The 19,823-nt window shown below is 58.1% G+C and overlaps 3 protein-coding genes across 8 annotated transcripts in view; 2 read left to right on the top strand and 1 right to left on the bottom strand.

Annotated features, from left to right (window-relative positions):
• The first annotated feature begins 1,156 nt into the window (after positions 1 to 1,156).
• Tnfrsf13c (TNF receptor superfamily member 13C) lies at positions 1,157 to 10,615 on the top strand. 4 transcript variants are annotated; one of them, XR_012451013.1, is made up of 4 exons: positions 1,157 to 1,316; positions 1,473 to 1,769; positions 2,251 to 4,958; positions 5,606 to 6,477. XR_012451013.1 is itself a non-coding variant. In XM_074084588.1 (3 exons), the coding sequence occupies exons 1-3, from the start codon at positions 1,172 to 1,174 to the stop codon at positions 10,312 to 10,314; spliced, it is 513 nt and encodes a 170-aa protein (XP_073940689.1). In that variant the 5' UTR covers positions 1,157 to 1,171; the 3' UTR covers positions 10,315 to 10,615. The 4 variants fall into 4 exon arrangements, 2 of the variants coding, with proteins under 2 accessions (XP_073940689.1, XP_020023806.1); XM_074084588.1 differs by lacking the exons at positions 2,251 to 4,958; positions 5,606 to 6,477 and adding an exon at positions 10,244 to 10,615; XM_020168217.2 differs by having other exon boundaries at positions 2,251 to 6,482.
• Positions 10,616 to 10,889: 274 nt separating this feature from the next.
• Shisa8 (shisa family member 8) lies at positions 10,890 to 15,741 on the top strand. 2 transcript variants are annotated; one of them, XM_020168220.2, is made up of 4 exons: positions 10,890 to 11,570; positions 13,964 to 14,097; positions 14,732 to 14,878; positions 15,152 to 15,741. In XM_020168220.2, exons 1-4 carry the CDS (start codon positions 11,041 to 11,043, stop codon positions 15,544 to 15,546), a joined length of 1,206 nt encoding a protein of 401 aa, XP_020023809.2. In that variant the 5' UTR covers positions 10,890 to 11,040; the 3' UTR covers positions 15,547 to 15,741. The 2 variants fall into 2 exon arrangements, with proteins under 2 accessions (XP_020023809.2, XP_073940685.1); XM_074084584.1 differs by having other exon boundaries at positions 14,732 to 14,896; positions 15,127 to 15,741.
• Positions 15,742 to 18,159: 2,418 nt separating this feature from the next.
• Positions 18,160 to 19,823, bottom strand: part of Srebf2 (sterol regulatory element binding transcription factor 2) — a 60,638-nt gene continuing 58,974 nt past the window's right edge. For both annotated transcript variants that reach the window (XM_020168194.2, XM_074084582.1), the window contains exon 19: positions 18,160 to 19,765. In XM_020168194.2, coding sequence (XP_020023783.2) covers positions 19,545 to 19,765 — 221 coding nt within the window. In that variant the 3' untranslated portion in view covers positions 18,160 to 19,544. The remainder of the gene's footprint in view (positions 19,766 to 19,823) is intronic.

The raw sequence follows: 19,823 nt of genomic DNA, 5'->3' as shown, positions 1-19,823 counted from the left end.
GCCCACCATTAGGCTCTCCCTGAGGCTCCCGCCAGCCCTCACCCCTACTCTAGGGATAGGCAGTGTATGTCCGAAGGGCAAGAGAGCTGGTGTGTGTGACCGAGACTCAATCTGAGACACGGGTAAAAGCCAGGTGGGGAACAAACCTTGGAGAGTAGGCCCCGACAGGAAGGGGTGTCAGTGAGTCACAGGAGTGAGCAGGACAGACATATCACATGCATCTGTGGGGGGACTGGGTGGGCCATAGATTCTTTGCTAATCTGCACATCTTACTGGATCCCTGCCTGCTCAAAGCCATGCACAGCTCCCCACTGTCCTCCAGCCAGAGCCCAAGCTGCCTAACGATCCAGTCAAGGTCCCAGCCTGGCCCTCTGGTCGCAGCATTCCTTGGCCTTCCTGTTTGGGCCTAGGACCTTGCTGGCACGCAACCTCCACTCCATCACCATCCCCTAGACTTCACTCCAACACCTCAACATCACTTCCTCCACACAGCCTCCCTGCCCTCTTCTGTAGTGACCTGTGCTGGTGGGCCTCAGGCCGGGCCCCCGCACCCACTGGCTCCCATGCCATACTGGGAGCCTCGCCGCTTGTCTCTGCTGCTGCCAAAGGGGACAGGGAGTTGAGGTCGGGCTAGGCTGTGAGACATCATGTATCTTCCCTGCATATGGCCACGGGTGTGGGAGTCCCCTGGCAGGCACACGTGCAACTGGGGGCTTTACAAGGTGGTCCCTGGGGAGGGGTCCAGGCCTGAGCCAGCTCTGCCTGGGAAGGGCAGAGCAGGAGGCAAGAGGGACTGGGGAAAAACTGGCTGGTGGGAGCCCTTGGGGTCATGGCTGGCACTGGTGAGGCAAAGCAGAGACGGCCACCACCGGGTCTGTGTCCTGACCGCAGGGGCCACCTCCCTGCCTGCCCAAGAGCAGGCTCTGGTCTGAACCCCTGTGAGTCCCAGGGCCCCTCACAGGGCCCGCCCAGCTGGGGTCTGGGGTGATGGCTGAGTGGCTGAATGGGGGAACCACAGGTGAAAGACAAGGTCTAGGGTGCGGGGCCCTGGGCCCTGGCAAGCGCAGTCCGCACGCGGGGCGGGGCGGGGCGGGGGTGGTGCCTCGGGGTTTCCTCCCCAGGGCCCCGGAGGCCAAGCCCAGAACTGTCCCAGCTGCGCGCGGCCGGAGGAATGGGCACTGCGCGGCGCGCGGCCCGGAGCCGCAGGGGCAGGGACGGGCCGGCGCCCACCCCGTGCGTCCAGGCCGAGTGCTTCGACCCGCTGGTGCGGCACTGCGTGGCCTGCAGGCTGCTCCGCACGCCCGAGCCGGGACGCGGTAAGGGGGCCCCGGGGGAGGAGGGTGCCGCCCCCCAGGACTCAGGGCGCGAGCTGATGCGGGTCCCATGGGGCCGGCGGCCATGGCGTGGCCCTCACCACCCCTCTCTCCCCCTCCCCACGTCCACCCCACCTGCTGTCCCTCCTCTCTGCGCAGTGTCGCCTCCCTCCGACCCTCGGCCGTCCCCTCCCTCTGCTCCCCGCCCTCCCTCACCGTCCCCTCCACCAGCATCCGCGGCCAGCAGCCAGGCGCCGGGGACGGCGCTGCAACCGCAGGAGTCGGTGGGCGCGGGAACCGGGCCCCAGGCCGTGCTGCCCCTGCCCGGGCTGCTCTTCGGCGCCCCCGCGCTGCTGGGCCTGGCGCTGGCCCTGGCCCTGGTGGCCCTGGTGAGCTGGAGGTGGAGGAACCTGCGCAGCACAGCATCCTCCAAGGCCCCAGCCGGAGGCCAGGACGGTGAGTCCCGCGTTTAGGGGAGCCACATGGCATTGCTCTATGGCAGTGGGTCACATGGGCTGGGGTAGGGGCGGCCTAGGGGGCACATGGCCCTTGGGGAGTAGGGGAGTTTCCAACTGGGAGACAGGGCTGAGGGATGACACGGACCACGGAGGACGTTTGCTCTGCGGATCTCAGGGAGCCAGCCCCTCGTCCAGGCTGGGGACCCAGGGCTGAAGAAGAAAGAGACACATGGGCCACTGTGTCATCTGTGGGATGACCAGACTGGATTTCCCACCTCTCCCTGACAGCACTGTCCCCTGTCTGGCCTCTGAACTCAGCATTTCCCATCCTGGGGCCTGTCACGGGCCACTCCTCCCCACCCTACAATAGGGCTCCCTCCACTGACAGCTGTCTCTCAGGAGGAAGCTTCCAGAACAGGGAGTAGGGAAAGCTGTGACTCAATCCTGATCCTTCATATCCGGTACTCTGTCCACCTCAGAGCCCCTGGACAACATCTTTGTCCCCTCTTCACGAACCCTTGATGCCTCAGCTCCTGTCTGGCCTCTACCCAGAGAAGATTCAGATACCACCCCACCAGGCCACAGTGTCCCTGTGCCGGCCACAGAACTGGGCTCCACTGAGCTAGTGACCACCAAGACTGCAGGTCCTGAGCAGCAGTAGCAGTGCAGGGGCAGGCGGGGGCTCCGCCCTGCTTCTTGAAAACTGAATTCAGCTCTTCACCCCAGTGCTACCACCCTTTGCTTGGGTGCCACACTGCTCTCAGCTGACCGCTGCAAAACCATAGGCCCTTCCGGGCACAGTGTGGCTCCAGCCAGCTTGCAGTTGCTTGTGTGAACACCTCTGACGGTCTTGAGGACTGTGTGGCGCTCCTGTGTTTTTGAAGGGCTTCGTGTGCCATGGTTTAGCTATGGTTTCAGTGTGTCTCCTAAGGCTTCATGTGTCGAAGTTTAACCCTTGTTGTGAGGTATTAGAAGGCTGAAAATTTAATCTCACTTTGGGGTTCAGAGGTGGGACCTTTGGGGGTGACTAGGACTAGACAAGGTCATCAGGATGGAGCTCCCATGATTGAACACTGGTGACTTTTGTAAGGAGAGAGACCAGAAAAGACATACCCTGTGTCTTGCCAAGTGATTCCTGTGCCACTTTGGACTTTGCCAGCAAGAAGGCCATACCAGATGTGGGCCCTTGAACCTTTAGAACTGTGAGCTAAATAAATCTCTTCTTTCTGCCCCACTCCTTTGATGGTACTGGGATTTGAACTCAGGGCTTTGCACTTGCACTCTACCACTTGAGTCACACCTCCAGCCCAATCTCTTTTCTTTATAAAGTTACCCATCCTCAGGCATTCTGTTATAGTAATGCAAAACAGACTAGTACATGCACTATGAGTAAGAGATTTTTCTTTTATAGGGGGAAGCTACTATTAAGCCAAAATTAATCTGAAAAAAAGACTAAGTGGGAGGATGCTTAATTTGTAACTAAGTGTTGTATTTCTTTAACACTTGCTCTCAGAATTGTCCTGCTTTTAAACTGATGCAAGTAGCAGCAATGAGCTGACAGTTTCACTTTAAGACTTAGTACAAGATTATTTGTAACTTTTTACATTTTTTATTATTATTAATTTTGGTGCTGGGGATCAGACACAGAACCTTGCTCATGCTGGGCAAGTGCTCTAACCGACCTTCACCCCCAGCCCCAAGGTTATTTGTTTTTAGAAATGACCAGGGAAAAAGAAGATTGTGCGGAATGAATTCTCAGATATCTGTGTCCTAGGATCTACCCTGGACTTGGCCCAAATCTGCTGGGACCTAAGAGAGCATTTCCAACCTGGTAGCAACTTCTAGAGCCTCAGGCTGCATTTGGAAGGAGGTCTGCAGACTCTGAGGCTGGACTCCAAGCTCAAGCTAAAGGAACACCCAGGCAGAACACTCCCTTAGGAACCACCTGGGGCCCAGCTGCATCTGAGGCACAGTCCACTCAGGGAGGCACAGGACGGGGCCCAGGACCTATAGGAGGCTCCTTCGAAGAGAGGCCAGGGCACGCCTGTGACTTTGAATCAGATGGACCTGAGGTTCCTCCTGTGCTCTTCCATCCATGACCTGCCTTCCCCTCATCTCTGTGGCCTGGGCCCCAAGTACTGGGCTCACTTGGCCGTCCTGTGTTGGCCCCTAGGCTCACCACTGACCCAGGGGAAGCTGTCCTCCCGCAGTGGTGCTCCTTACTCTGGGTCCTGGGGCTAAGATCCTCTCCAGTTCTGGATTGCACTGTGCCTTCATCTCTGCTGCCTGCCCAAATGGAAGGGGCATTGGACTGGGAGTCAGAAGGTGGAACCCTAGATACTGATTTCCCCCTATGAAACACTGACCATGTTCTGGTCTGTGCATCAGAGGTTTTCTGCTTGTTTCTCCCTGAGCTGCCCTCCAGAGCTGCCCGGTAGGCTCCACCTCTTTCCCAGCTCAGAAGACAGTGCCACTGGCATTTGAAGCTTCAGAACCTAGACATTCGTATCAAGGCTCTGACCAGCTATTTCCACCCTGAATCCATCTGAGATGCCCCTATCCTCAGAGAGCCAGGTGGCCGGGCTGGGCCCAGCCATCCACTCCCCCCACCCTATCCCAGGGTTAGAGAGTCTGAGCTGCTCTTGGACACCCCTGTCTCCCACCCTCCTGTCTTAGCTACTGCCAGGGTCTAGGTTCTGAAGGTGAAAAGGGTGAGTGAAACCCCTTGGGGCCCAGACATGCAAACCTTTGGTACCTCTCCATCCCAGCTGACCCCCAGGCTGCTGCAGTTTCCCCTCTGATCTCAGTTTCTTCTTCTGAAAAATGGAGGGCTGGATGCAAAGTTCTCTTCCTGGCTTGTGGTCTCCACCACCACCATAGAAGGGCTGGAGGAATCTTGGAGAAGTCTCTCATACATCCCCATTTCACAGAGGAGGAAACTGAGGCCCAGATAGGGAGAAGACTTAGCATTGTCACCAGCAAATAGCCCATGAGTGAAGAACCAGGAGAGACCAGTGGAGGGGTGAACAAGAAGCAGGTACAATGTCCCTCCATAGTCCTCCCAAAGGGCCCCACCACCCAGGCAATGAAATCAGTCTCCTCCCTCTGTCCTAGGTGTTACTTTCTAAGGAGCTACGTTGATACTGCACTTGATCTTCATAAACAGCACCTGCAAAGGGGTGGCTAGGTATTTGTGTTTGGTTAAAAATAAGTTTTTTATTAAAAAGAAACCAGAAGGTACATTTTGTAGGCAAGCTGGAAAGTGGGGCGATAATCCAGGGTGGGGAGATGGCCTGTTGAGCCCCTCAGTGTGTGGTGCATGTTTCCTTAACTTCAATCACTGTAAACATGATTCCCACCCCGACCTTGGGTGTGCCGTCTTCAGACACTTCCCAAGAGGGGTTCAACACTTGTCAAGTTTTCACCTGAGCAACTGGCTATTTTCGGGGTTTGCTATTGTAACTGAGGCACAGAGCATGGGTCTTTGCAGTCTGTTTCCCAGGAGAGTCTACCAAAGACTGACCTTTCTAAAGGCCCTTGTGGGTGGAGCCGCTTTCCTGATAATCAGGACCATTTTGCATCCATGAGCAAGGATTTTGTGGGCCTCTCTTTACAGAGAGGTAAAGGGATTGGCCAAAGACACAAACCAAGATTAGTGGTGGGCTCAGTTACACCTGGCCTTCCTGCCCTTGTCCAGTGTGCCTGCCCAACAGTGTGCTACCTGTCCCGACTCCCTTCTTGGGAATGGCTGGCTCTAGGGATTGATGCCAGGCCCTACCTCTTGTTTTCATCACTGTTCAAAGATTTTTCTCCCCAACTGGTCTTGTTTTTCAGTGAGGGATTCAAGATAGACTCTGGAAGGACCAGTGGTTGAGGTGGGAACAGAGGGAAGCAGACTCACTCTCCCTAGCCTGTTTCTGGCCAGTTTTTCCTTAAGAAAGGTTTGGTTTCCTCAAGATCCCCAGGGACCCTCAGGTGGGGGCAGGGGCTGGCTGAAGTCTCGGTTCCTCCTGGCATTTCCTGCAGGCCCCTTTCACTTCCTGTCTGGTAGCCCCGAACTGGAGGTTTAGGGTCGGGGTGAGGAGGCCCAGCTGGTGAGGCTAGGGAGGAAGGCTTGACTCTGTGCCACCTCTGTCTCAACAGGGCTGGGCCCCCCACAGCACTGTGCCTAGAAGCTGGTAGCATCTCTTTGGGCCACATTTATGAAATGGGATTCCTGAGGACCACCAGCTGTGCTTCGAGATTCAAGGGCACATGTGGCATGCAGAGCCAGGGGCAGGGAATGCCAGCAGCAGAGGGTGGCTTGGGAGCAGTTCTGGAGGGGAGGGAGAGATTGGGAGTTTGGTAGGGCCCACTGCCCAGGGTCACGAGGACAGTCAGGGAGGACCTTGGGGGAGACATGTCCGTGTTCCCGGCCTGTGCGCTGTCCTCCCGGGACTCCCGGGCAGGGTGCGGCAGCTGGGGAGACAGGTGTGACGAGTAACGGACGTTACCGGAGTCCCGGGACGCAGAGGGCCCCCGAGCATCCACTTGCCTAGGGTGCAGAGGATCTGGGATCCAGCTCCAGCCCCAGGCGGGAGCAGCGACTGCGGGGCAGGCGAAAGTCCGTCCGCGCGGTTCCTGCGGCCAGCGCCGCGGTGGCAGTCTACCCACTAGCTGCGCTGAGCAGGCAGCGGGTTGCAGGCCCGAGGGGCGGGGTCAAGGAGAGGCGGGGCTGAGGTTGCCGGAAAGGGGCGGGGCCAGCGGCAAGCCTAAGGGGTGGGGTCAAGTCTGAGGGCCGAGGAGAAAGGGAGGAGCCGGTTACGGGCGGGACCAGGACTGCGGGGATCCGCTTTTAGCTGTTTATTTTTTTCGGTTCTGTGGTTTGAACTCAAGGCCTCGCGCTCGCTGGGCAGGCGTCTACACTTGAGCCACGCCCCCAACTTTTTTTTTTCTTCTTTTCTTGCCTTGGGGTGGAACCCAGGGTCTTGCACAGGCCAGCGCTGAGAGACATCTTCAGCCCGGGTTCTGGCTCTCCAGCTTTGCATGCACTCGGGATCCGTCCTCACGCGCATCCCTGGATGCGGGCCTTCACCCAACTTTAGGACAAGGTGTAGGTAGGACCTCTGCACCCCTCTCCCAAGCGAATTTTGAGCTGACTCCAGGAGTGAGGAAGGCGGGCTGGAGGGAGAAGGAGCCCCTGGCCTAGTGGCCCTGCAGTGCGGCCTCGGCTGAGCCCTGTCCTCCTACAGTCTTGATGGCCAGTTTTGGCTCTGCACGTGCGCTGGGACCTTTGGAGGGTCCTGAAGGAGGAGACTATGGGGTGGGTTCAGGCAAGAGTGTTAGCTGAGACTCTGGAGGCAAGGTAGGCTGCTGCCCTGGAGCGGTGCACAGGGATTGGAAGGGAGGCTGAGCCTCATCTCTGTTTCTCAATTCCTCTGCTCCCTCGTGACCTCAGGAGCCCGGGCGCCCCCTCCCTCCCACGGACAGCTGGAGGCTGAGTCACTAGCTGCCTCTCAGGAGACAAAGGAAACAGTGGGCCCTCCCTTCAGACCCCCTCCTGGTACCGGCATTTGTACTAGCGGGGAGCCCAGCATGGAGGAAGTGGAAGAAGGTAAATTTAGGATTGAGGCCATTCTGACTCGTGAGTGGGGTCTGATGTCAGTCTGTCTTCTGCAGGCAGTCATCCCAGGGGACCGCATATACCCTGGTGTTTAGCAGTCGGTCGTTGTCCACTGGCTTCTCTGCAGCCCTGCCTAAAAGGAGCTAGCTGCCCATCTTGCAGATGAGAAAACTGAGGCCTAGAGAGGCTGACCAGCCCTAGTAGAGCAGAAATTGCAATCCAGTCAGTCTGGCTCCAAAATGAAGGATAAACAGGAGCATCCAGTGTGATAGACTGGGAAGGCATTTCAGGAAGAGAGAACAGCCCCTGGAAGGCAAGGGCCTCCTTCACTGGCTGTACATGTGCAGATCCAGCAGTGCTGACTGGTCACCTACCATCTAAAATGGTTACACTGAGGCCCAACATAGGCTTTCCCTAATGTGCACAGCCTCAGCCTCTCAGGACCCCCAGGCTTCCACAGCCAGAGCTGGCAGGGAGGGAAGGACATGTGTGCATGGGCACACCCACATGGACACACGTGTGTGCACATCCGCCCATGGTGTGGGGAAGATGTTCATAGTCCCCTGACTCGCATTCTCTCGCTCCCATCCATGAGCACACTCAGACACCCGCACACTCAAACTGCCAGCACTGGGAGCGGGGGGCGGGGCGGGTGCCCTTCAGGCAGAGACTCGGCTCCTCTGCCCGCCCCACGGTGCTCGCTGCAGATGCCAGGGGTTATTTTAAGCCTGGATCAATGGATGATTTTTGGTGACACAGACTTGGGAGGGGCTGGCAGAAGAGACAAGGGGCAGGTGCCCTGGAGCCCAGCTGTGCTGTCTTTAGATCCCCTTGCCCAACCCATGACCAGGCACCCTGGGTGGGGAGGGGGCAGTGCAGCTACATGGTTGGTCACATCCCAGGACTCAGCCAGGCAGCCTGGCTGTGTCTTGAGCTGCCTTCTGCTCTCCACCTGACTCCAGAGACTGGTCCTCTTCTGAAAAGGGCACTGAGTGTCTGGCCCAGACCAGGGAGTTGGGGGCACCTGTGGTTGCTGGCTGACCACAGAATCAGGCTAAGACAGAAAGAAAGCTGCGAAGGGAGGAATTGGAGATAAGACCCTGGATGGGGTTGAGGGCTGGAATCCAGCTCCTTCACAGGACAAATGACAGGCACTATGCACATGTGTTTGCAGGACCTGATAGGAGGGTGCTGAGTAGATGGTCCAATACTGGGACAGTGGGGGGATCCAGGAGGAGATGTGACCTAGGGGAGAGAATTGGACACTTCCTCCAGACCCTACCAAGGAAGAGGCCACAGTTCCAGTGGGACAGAGATGAGCCTCTTTAAACCTAGTGCCTAAAAACGGGGACAGGGAGGTTGGGGCACCTTCAGAGCTCCCGCAATCTGGAGGACGGCTTGGCAGGAGGAGACTTGACGCAAAAGCACCACTGATGCTGTTCTCAGAAAGCCCCCTAAGGAAGCAGAAAAGGGCGCTTGAGGAAGCACTGCCATGAAGTTCTCAACAGAATAACAAACGAACAGTTGGAGGACAGCAAAAAACAAACTAAAACCCAGCTATAGAACAGGGTATTTAAGTGTGACATATTTTGGTGTGGTTGTCTCTTCTGATAGAATTAAAGCAGTTTCACTTTATTCCTTTGCTCATCTATTCTTTTCTTCTTCTAAAATTGCAATGAGGAAAGTCTTTTAATGAAGGTGAGTCTGCAGGACTGGGTGGGAAGTGTGTGTGAGCCTATGTGAAAGGAGGGGACTAGCTGTCTTTAACCAGGGCGCAAGGAGACATTCTGAGGGAGAAGGTTGCTCTCCTTCCGCCTTAACCCACTAATACCTGAAATGAGCCTGTCAGCCCGTCATCGCAGAAAACAGAAGGACTTGATCCTCCTTAAAATGTAAATCCTTCCTCCTCTTCCTCCATCTCCTCCACTTTCATGAGCTGATCCCAGGGCATGGAGGGGTGATAGAAAGGGGAGCAGAAAAGACCCTAGGGCACCCAGATTCTTCCTCTTACAGACACTAGAGGCTAATGCCATTTCGTTCATTCATTCACTCACTCATTCATTCATTCAGCAAATCTTGACAGGCCTGAGCTGTGCTGGGGAGAGGGGGACCTGCGGGTGAGATGGACAGCTAGTCCTTGCCCTGCTGGTGTTCCTGTCTGGATGGTGAGAAGTGTCATTGAGCCCCACCTCCTGAATGGGGTGGATTATGAATCTTCCTTTCAGGAAGAGGTTTTCTTTTGTTTCTTTTGTTTTTTGAGACAGATTCTACTATGTTGCTCAGGCTGGTCTTAAACTTGTGGACCCAAGTGACTCTCCCATCTCAGCCTCCCAAGTAGCTGGGATTACAGTACTGCCACAGCACTCTGGGCTCTAGGAAGTTTTTGTTGTTTTCATGAGAAACTGAGTTTGGGAGAAGCAAGGTGCTGCAGAATGGGTCTCATTCTCCATGTAAACTCAATTCGGAAAACATGACCCAACCAAGAGCAAGGTCCAGGTTCCAAACCCTTCTCTGACCTCCCCCCTGGCTTGTGAAAGGACCTGAGGGACAAGGTCAGCCACTGGCCCTGTGTCCAGGACTGGCGCAGCAAAGGCTGGAAATCTCCTCCCCATCACACCTGGGGAGGGGAGTTGATCACAAGGGGGCGCTGGTCGGGCCGTGCCCAACGTCGCAAGGTTAGGGATATCCTGAGACCCTAGCTAAACGTCCGTGAGGTTTTGGAACCCGCATGCTGCCCTGGAGTTAACCTGTACGGGGGACACTCAGTCTTGTCCCTTGAGCTGCTGTTCTGCTGGGGCGGGGGGCGAGTTCCTTTCTATAGGATGGGACGGGGGTGGGAGAGGGGAAAGTTCCCTCCTGATGTCGATCAGCAGGCACAGAGGGGATCGAAACGGGGTGGTGGAGACACCGACCCTCACGGGACTATTCCGGACTGCTTTGATCTCCGCGCGTCAGTTCCCGCACGTGTAAAAACCGGGAAGCGCCCGTCGCAGGCTCCCGATGTCCGAGGTAAAAGTCCCGGGAGTTTTACGCTGAGCCGCCTGGAGCTCTAGTTCGGAGGAATATTTTGGGGAGGGCTTGGAGAGGGGCCCTGGTGGGGCGCCCCGGCTGCGCTAGCCCTGCTGCGCCCCCTCCCTCCCCTCGCGGCGGCCGCGCTCCTCCTCCGGCTCTGCCTCCCTCCCGCCGCCCTCCCGCCCTCTTCCCTCTCTTCCTCCCCCGCCCGCCCGCCCGAGCCCGCGCCGAGCCCGCGCCGGAGCCCGAGCCGGAGCCAGATCGCCGGCAGCGCGGAGCGGGCGGCGGGAAGGCAGCGGAGTCCGGCGGCCCGCCGCCCCGGCGCAGCCCCCGCTAGGCCGAGGACCCCCACGCCCGCCGGGTCGGGGAGCAGCCGGGGACCTTGCGCAGGCGAGGAGCCGCCGGCCACTCGGGGGCGAAGAATCGCAGCGTGCGGACTGGCCGGCGCGGGTCCGAGGTGAGCCCCGGAGGACGCGCCCACCGGCGGTGCGACCCGGCGAACTCCAGCCCGAGCCCACTCGAGTCTGGGGTCCCCAGAGGACGCTGACGGCGGAGGAGGGGGCAGCGCGATCCCTGAGAGTGCGGAGGAGCCGGGCCCGGGGGAGCCGCAGCGCCCGGCCATGCGCCGGGCGCAGTAACAAGAGGCGCGGGGCCCATGGAGCGAGCTGGGGCGCGGGGACTGTGCGGCGGCCGCCGCCTGCCGAGGCTCCAGCTCACGATCGCGCTGCGGCTGGCGCTGCTGCTGGCCGGGCCGCCGTCGGGCCGTGCGGGGGCCCCCGAGGCCCAGGAGCCCGCGGCGCCCGGCACGGCAGCCCCGGCTGGGGGCGACCGCTGCCGCGGCTACTACGACGTGATGGGCCAGTGGGACCCGCCCTTCAACTGCAGCTCGGGCGCCTACAGCTTCTGCTGCGGCACGTGCGGCTACCGCTTCTGCTGCCACGACGGGCCGCGGCGCCTCGACCAGAGCCGCTGCTCCAACTACGACACGCCCGCCTGGGTGCAAACCGGCAGGCCGCCCGCCCGCGCCCGCGACACCGCGGCGCCCCGGGACCCGGCCCGCGAGCGCAGCCACACGGCCGTCTACGCGGTGTGCGGCGTCGCCGCGCTGCTGGTGTTGGCAGGCATCGGGGCGCGCCTGGGCCTGGAGAGGGCGCATAGCCCGCGCGCGCGGCGTACGGTGACCAGGTGAGCTCCTCGGCTGGCGACCCCGGCCCTGGCACCCGACCGCTACGCCCTGACGTCCCTCCCTGCCTGCTCCGCATCCCTGGGCGCCTCCATCCTTCCCGCTGCTCTCGAAGTCTGGTTCTCTTAGCAGCCGCTTTCTGGTGTTTTCCTTTGAGTGTCTGTCTCCCCCTGCCCCACTTCATGGAGGGAGACACCTGATACGGCTCAGGCTCCCCTTGACCTTCCAGCCTGTGCTGGACTGCGCTCCCCACGGGCTCCACCGTTCTTTGGGGAGGGCAAAGGGCCGGTGCAACGGGAAGGACATGGGGCCCAAACCTCACTGGCCAGGTAGGAGATAAGGCTGGTGCAGTATTGGGGGTCTTGGGCAGAGGGAGGAGAATGGGTGCTTGGGAGAGATATCTTCCAGCTTCTCCTACTTTCCCCTCCTCCTACCCGCTCCCATCCACCTCCCTCCCCCACCAGCTGTGACTCAGGCCTGATCTTTCTTTCCTGGAGTTCAAAAGCCCCTACCTCTACCCCAACTCAATAGCCCCACTGGGGGAAGGTCAGGGCTCTCTGCAGAAAGGGAACTGAAGTGTTGGAAGGAACAGACTTGTGTATTGTAGAGGCCTGAGCTTGGTGTGAGGTGGGCTCCACAGGACCCAAGTTTCCCTCCCCAGCTAGATGGGAAGGCTGGGATTCTATGTGTCTTGACCCTAGAGCCCCCACCCCCAACCCCACATTCATGCCCCCAGAACCTCTCATGCCCTGCCGGTGTCCTCCTCACCCACCCATATCCCAGCCCCCTTGGTCGTGTGGACTGCTGACACCACATGCAACAGGCTGGTATTTATCAGTGTCATCTGGCTTGGTGGACCAGATGTAGCTGTTTGAGTTCCTGGATCTTAGGAGCTGGGGATGAGGCCTTTTTTGCCCTCCATAACTCTTAGCCACCCCTCCCAGGCAGCTGAAAGAAGGGCTGAGCTGGGGCTGGGACTCTGACCTCCCCCTGGACCAGTGGCACTGCCTTGGTGATGTGGAGTCCTGGATGGAGCATGGGCAGGAGCTTGGCCTCCTGAATTCGGGGTCCCTGATACTGGGCAAGAATAGCAATGAGGAGGACAGGGTATGTCCTTGAGCAGGGAGAACCGTGATGGTGGGGAGGTACTGGGCAGTCTAGCTGGCATGCTCACCTGGAAGGTCTTCATCCACAGGTGTGGTTATATGCCCACAACCATGTGTCCTCTCTTCTCTGGGGGACGCCTGGAACAGAACTTGGGCTCATTGTTTGTGTATGCATGTGTGTGTGTGTGTGTGTGTGTGTGTGTACAGTATGTTTGTGTGTGTGTTTGTGTATGTGTGTTTTGAACTACACAAGTCTCACCCTTAATTCTGCCATGTTGGGGCTGATCCAGGGACAGCTTCTCAGAGGACTTGGAGGGGACTGAAGTCAGCCCTGGAGAAAGCTTGTGCAAAGGTCCAGAGGCATGACAATTAGGTGTTTGGGAGAGCTGGATTAGAAGTGCTGGCCCAGAGATGAAACTACAACAGTGAACCACTGAGGAGAGGGCAAGGCAGGAAGGTTAGTTCAGAAAGGGTGTGGATACTTTCAGACCCTGCCACATCACAGCCAATCCCTGGCCACCCCAGGTGTCCTCCAGTGCACCTCTTCATTAAGCCATAGTCCCTGCCTGAGAAGGAGGGTCAGGGGAAGTGGGAGAAAATCATGGGTTCTGGGCGCTGCAGGCATCTGGGATGAAGACTGGGTTGGCTGTCTGTGGGGAAGGCTCAGTAAGACAGTCACAGCTGGGTGGGGGCTGGGTGTTCTGGGTACCCAGGGCCACAGTCTTTGAGTTCTGGGCTGCCACATAGGCAGGCATCTCCTAGCTCCCTCTCCCTCCCTCATTGTCTTCCCTGCCTGTGCTGACAGCAGGACCCCAGAGCCCAGCAGACGCCCAGTCACTGAAGACAGGTAAGGGAGGCCTCCCGAGGAGGAGGGACTCCCTGAGGGGTTTGACGAATGGATAGGAGGCTTATGGGAGGAGGTTGAGAAATGGATATTGTAGACCAGGAAGCCCGTGTTAGGACAGGCAGTTCAACTGGGGAGCGTCCTGGACAGCGAACCCAGACAGTAGCCTCTGGAAAACCAGGTAGTCCTGGTTACATTTCACTCCATCAGTTTCCTGACCTGCTCCTTCAGTTGGCCATTTGGGGATGACAGGGCCAGGCCTTGTAGGGGAACCTCTGTGTGTGGTCAAATATTAGAGCAGAAAGCCGAGAGAGGGATTGAAAGAACTGCCCGGACCCACATAGTGAGACAGTGATGGCTGAGACTAGTCTTTGATAGACCAGAATCTGGCTGATGGGCAGGCAGGAGGCTGAGAGGTCTGCTCTCCACCACTCTGTTCCCCCAGGACGCTGACAGAACTGCTGAAGCAGCCAGGCCCCCAGGAGCCACTGCCTCCACCTCTGGGCCCGCCCCTAGGTAGCTGTGTCCAGGTGCAAATGAGTGATGGCCTCCCCCGGGGATCTCCTCACAACAGCACAGGTGAGTAGGCTGCAGGTGGGCATTGGTTCATTTACAGCAGAGCCTGGGAAAAGGTAAACGGAGCGGTAGGAGTTGGGTGCTTGTCTGCAGAGAGGAGGCTCTGAGCTGCTGTTTCTGCCTCTGTAGTTGTGAGTGGGGGCGGGACAAGCTGGTCAGCTGTCTTTGGTGGAGAGCGACCCTCCTGCAGCCTAGAGTCTCAGAGGCTATGATTCTATGAGGAAGGGTCCAGATTCAGGATTTGCTGACTAGGACTGTGGTTCGGAGGCTGTGGGATCTGGAGCTGTCCTCTGGTCTCTTGCGGGGGAAGCAGCTCCCCCTACGCCCTTACCTGGGTTCTGTTGCTCAGACATCTCCCATCTCTGCGGGGAGCAGGTTCTGGGACTCAGTTCTGGATTAGGCCTAACGTGCTGGCCAACCATCCATTAGGGGAGTACCCCTCAGGGCTGGCTGCCATTGTTCATGGTTTTCTGAGCCAGACCCTGGACATTCTGCCGGGTCCTGCTCTGTTTCATCCAGATAACATCGCCCAAGTTCCCACTGAGCTGGAGAGGGGGCTGGGAAGAGGCAGTGGAGCACGCGGAGGTACAGGGTCAGCGCACCACGTCTTCGCCTTACTCCCCTCTCTCCCTTCCAGACAAGAAACGCCTCAACAACGCGCCCCTGGGGTCCGCTACCCCAGGACCCCCGCGTGGCTCCCGGCTGCAGGGCGGTGGCAGCATGACCTTGCAGCCCGACTACGCCAAGTTCACCACCCTCAAAGCAGCCACGCTCAAGGCCGCAGGTGAGTTAAGGCCTGGTGAGGGCGGCCGGCGCCAGTGGCCCGGATATCCGCGTTCCTGAACCGCAAAGCTCAGGTCCGGGTGCGGAGTCCCGCAGTTCCCACGCCCGCCCAGATCGGCCAATCCGCGCTCGGGCCGCCCCCACGCAGCCAATCGGCTGCCCCCTCGGCCTCACTCTGACCCCGCTGTGACCCGCCACCCCTTACTGCGGCGGGTGTTCGGGGCATCGAGGTCCGGCCTCTCGAGACTTAACCCTCCCCGCGCTGTCCCCACAGAGGCTGCCCCCCAGGACTTCTACCAGCGCTTTCCCGCCACCGAGCCGACCCTGCGGACCCTCCCGGCACGGGCTCCGCGGCCTCCCGAGGACTTGCCTGCGCTGCTCGACGCCTGTCCCTGGGCCCCGCCGAGCTACGCGCCCCCTGCTGGCCCTGCCCTGTCGGGCCCCTACGCTGCCTGGACAGCCGGCGGTCCAGCCCGACCTGTCCCCCGCGGCCACTTGGCGGCTCCGGTCTCCCCGGCGCCCCGGCGGCCTGGCCACGCGCCCAGGCGCCAGTTCAGTGTGGAGAAGCTCCCTGAGGTGTTCAGCGCGCAGCCCCCCAGTCTTTATGGCAGCGCGGGTCGCGGACCCCGGCACCTGAGCACCAATAGCAAAGCCGAGGTCACCGTTTGAAACAGGTCCGCATTCCTCACCCGGAGGACTCTCGGTCTCGAGCCCCAGACCCAAAGAGCAGAAGTCCCGCGCAGACTGGACTGGGGGCCATGGAGCCCGCAGGGTTAAAGGGCCCGCGTAGTAGCCAGTGGGGTGGCAGGGCTAGGGTACTGTGCGTAAATAAACCCTGTAATGTGGTTCCTGCCCGGAGAGGTACTGATGGTTGCATCAGTCACTGACTGGACAGACGCTAGTGCGGGCAGAGGACACAGTATGGGTAAGAGCTGAGGATCGCGGCCGGCTGGGGACCAGGGAGAAGTGGCTGGAGAGGGCGGCCAGGGTTGAATATCAGGCTTAATGCTCTCACCAGTAGGAGCCATGGGAAGGATGCAACTAGACCTCAGCCATTTGGAGGTATGGGCACAGGAGAGAGGGCCTCTCTCCCAAGGGGAGGGGTGCATGCCCTCTTGGAAGTGAGCCCCTTGACTAGACACCCACTGTACAGCTTGAGCTGGCAGATCCTTACTGACAGTCTGGCCCTGGGCCAGCCACCAGCGCGCAGGCTGTTTGGCCACATTGGCCCAGGGCCACCCCCCTAATGAGTGTGGGCCATGAGGACATCTGGTGCTCAGGATAGAGGAGCCTCCTCCCAGGAGCAGCTCTGGGTAAGAGGGATGGAGATGCTGGAGCAGGAGCCTAGCAGAGCCCCCTCCCTCCTGGGGCTCACAGCGCACATGCTTGGCACTGCTAGCTCTCCCCTTTCCTGCCAGGAAGGCTCCTAGTACTTGGTTGTGGCCCCAGGGCACTGTGAGTAACCTGTGTGCATCTTTCCCAAGTTCCTCTGTTCCAGGTACTGGTGTGTCTGAGGGTAGACTGAGCTATAGCCAGTTGAGGTGTGTGTCAAGTTGGGTGTTTTCCTCCTGTGTTCCAAGGTGAACCGGAAACTGTTTACAATGGCTGCCTTTTGTTGCTGTTTGTCATTTAGCCCTCACAAGAGCCCCATGGGGTGTGCCTTTATAGATAAGAAACTGAGGTCTTGGGACCTAAGTAACTTGTCCAGGGTTACTGGGCTGACTCCAGGGTGAGGACTTTGGATCTGCTGGTGGAAAGGCTCTTGAAGGCAAATGTAAGGGAACGGGAGTTGGGGATGCATTGGAGGGGACGGGCATCTGCTCTCAGTATGGGCAGCCTTGGGCCTTTTTGCTCTTACTGGTTGGGCTTTCCTGAGGGGGCAAACCCACTCAGCCTAGTATCAATCCCTCACATTCTGAAGGGCCCATCTCCCTGTCCTTTTCAGGTGTTGAGAAAACTGGGGCTTAAATGCTCTAAGACAGAGCCCAGAGCTCACAGTCCTGCAGGGAGCCAGGGTCTCCATGGCTTGGAGGGAAGCGCGCCCTCCTGCCCTTAGCTTGGGACTGAGGCAGGCGCTCTGTCCCTGTTGCACAGCTGTGTAGGGTGTGGGCGGGGGGGGGGGGGGGGACACGGGACAGGTGCTGAGTCATGGAGCTTGGAGCTTGCTGAGAAGCACAAAAGGATGGGGCTCCTGGGCACATAAGCCACCCACCATGGTGACACAGGCTGGGTTGGGAGGTGGGCACAATCCTTACGTTCATTCTCAGTCCCAAGAGCTCTGGACCCCCACTGGAGCTAGACTGAGGCTAAGTGCAGTGACCATTACTGAAAATGCTGATGTGACTGTCACACAACTTGGTACATCTCCTGGCTAGTCTGTCCTTTGGGACAATGTGGCCTGTAATGACTGGCCATCAGGAAGGGGTGTGGCTCAGAGCTATTTCATGGCTAGGTGAGCAGGACCTAGCCATGGACTGGGCAATTCAGTCCCGGGCTCATTTCTACATAGCATACCTGACTTCCACTCTGCAAGGGTCCAACACACCCATCCCAACTCCTCTGTGTGGGCGTGTCCCCTGGCCTCTCCAGCTCACAAAACACTTACCATACACTGGCACTTCATGTGTGTTAATGTCCTTCAAACCTGGCCTTCGAGCCTATGGAACTAGTCAAAGACAGGGATTAAAAACCCCACCCCCATTCTGCATATGTAGAAGTACAGAAGAGGTCAGTTCCCACCAAGTGACCCCAGCTCTGAAGTACAGGAGGTAGGCTTGGCTCTGGTTATCAGGGCAGTGAGTGCCCTCTGAGGGGCACAAACTGCAGGGAAGACGAAACTAAGGGGCAGCTCACCCAGTGGAGACACCTAACACCCCAAATCCCAAAGAACTGCTGTTGTCAGCCATCCTGCCAGCTGTACATCCAGGGACTAAATTGGAATGTGGGTATAGTGACCTTTGATTTCAAGACAAGCTGTATTTATTTTTATGCAGTACTGGGGTTTGAACTCAGGGCCTTGTGTTTGCGAGGCAGGTACTGTACTACCTGAGCCACTCCTCCAGTCCCGTGACCTTTGATTTCAGCAGCACCACCAACAGCCCTTTTGTCACAGGCCCTCACCCATCCCTGGAGTGTGTACCATTCACACAGGTGGGCAAGGAAGGCCCATTAGACTGAAGTTACCCAGCTGCCCTCAATTTGTGGCCCACTGCCAACCAACTCATACAGCCACTTGGGTAGTCACTCCACTGGTCACGCTCCAGACCCTCATACACCTTGTGCTGGGTGGTACCAATCTGTTTATTGAATGACCTATGACCAGGACATAGTGAACGATTCAACATCAAGGAAGCCATAGGTGTATCCCTCTTTTCAGTGAAAAACCACCCCTCCCACCCCTGAACAACAAGGAAAAAAGGCACAGTATATACACACACGACACAAGGGCTGGGCTGCCTTGTGGGCAGGATTCATAAATTACAGTGATAGTGGGGAAGGGCAGGAGACAGAAGTTAGGTAGAGTCCAAGCATAGGGAGGGACCCCTGCTATGTGCACTCCCTAGTCTGTACTGGGCTCCCACAGACCCTCTGCCCCAACCAGTTTTGAAAGGGTGAGAAGCACACTAAGGGAGGGTCCCTTTCAGTCTCTCAGGAGACCCACTTTTCCTCCTAGGAACCCCCTCAAAGCAAGGGACCTGGTTCCTGCTGCCCACCCTGAAAAGAGGGGCTTGTGGCTAAAGAGGGCTTGGGATTAGCCCTTGCCACCCTGGCTTATTTACAGGACAAAAATTAGGGATGAAAATATGCTTTGGAGGTAGGAGTTAGGGTGAGAGCAGGAGGGAACTGAAAAACCATGCTGAAGACCCCCCTGGTCCCCAGGCCAAATGGGTGGCTTCATCCTGCCCAGCTCCCTACCTACCCTGAGCTTGGGGGTGACATCCCAGGGGGTGGGGGAATGGGAAGGAACAGGACAATTAAATAAGATACCATTTATTTTTTAAAAAATTAAAAAATAATGCCAACATTATTTCATCCACTCCTAGGCCTGCACCTGCCTCTCCAGGGCTGTGCTCCCCCTCCTCCCCTGGCTTTGTAATGACGAGAAAACAAAGAACTGGCTTAGTCAGGCACAGGGGAGGGAATGCAGACCCAGGAGAGAAAAAAAGATGCCACAGCAACTTTGCCCTGCATCACGGCAAACCCAAGCATATGTATATAAAAACATCCATATAAAAACGGGAGGGAAATGCTGGATAAATCCAGAGGGCGAAGTGCTCTCTGGTGCCCAGAGACTTGGTTGCCCAGAGAGAGAAAGCATGGTAAAAAATAGGAAGCAGAAAAGGGAGATGTTTAGAACGCCTCTAGAGGACTGCCTGCTTTCAAGGGAGATCTCCCTCACTCCCATCCCCTTGCCTTTCCTCAGCCTATTAGGGCCTGGACCATGGGCACCAACTGACATCAGCATTAAGGGGCTTTGCTTAGGGGGCCCGCTGGCCAGAAGTGGTCCAAAAGCCTTTGCAGGGACAGCTCAGAAGACAAGGCTCATCCTCACCACCATAGCTCTCAGAGAGGAGGAAGAAAAACTAAGATGGAAAAGGGAGACAGAGGAGGGTCCTGGGATAAAGACTGAGAGACAAAGGTGGAGGGAGGTGGGCTGAGCCCAGTGGTCAGGAGGCGGCGATGGCAGTGCCCCCACCCAGCTTCACAATCATCTGCTGGCAGTCATTGCAGGAGCGCCGATCGCCCACCTTCTCCAGGGTGCGAGCAGCCTCGGCCAGCAGCACTGCCCGCTGGCCTGGGGAGGAGAGGAAGGAGAGGGGAAGGTGGCGGCAGGCCAGCAGGATGGCGGTGGCCCGCTCTCGCTGGCCAGGCCAGGCGTCCACTTCTCCTGTGGGAATAAGATACATATAAATGATATTCCAAGGGCTTTATGTAGCCTCACTTAT

The sequence above is a fragment of the Castor canadensis genome, chromosome 8 (genome assembly GCF_047511655.1).
Source record: "Castor canadensis chromosome 8, mCasCan1.hap1v2, whole genome shotgun sequence".
In the NCBI taxonomy this organism is placed as follows: domain Eukaryota; kingdom Metazoa; phylum Chordata; class Mammalia; order Rodentia; family Castoridae; genus Castor; species Castor canadensis.
This window is presented reverse-complemented; position numbering and strand designations above follow the sequence as displayed.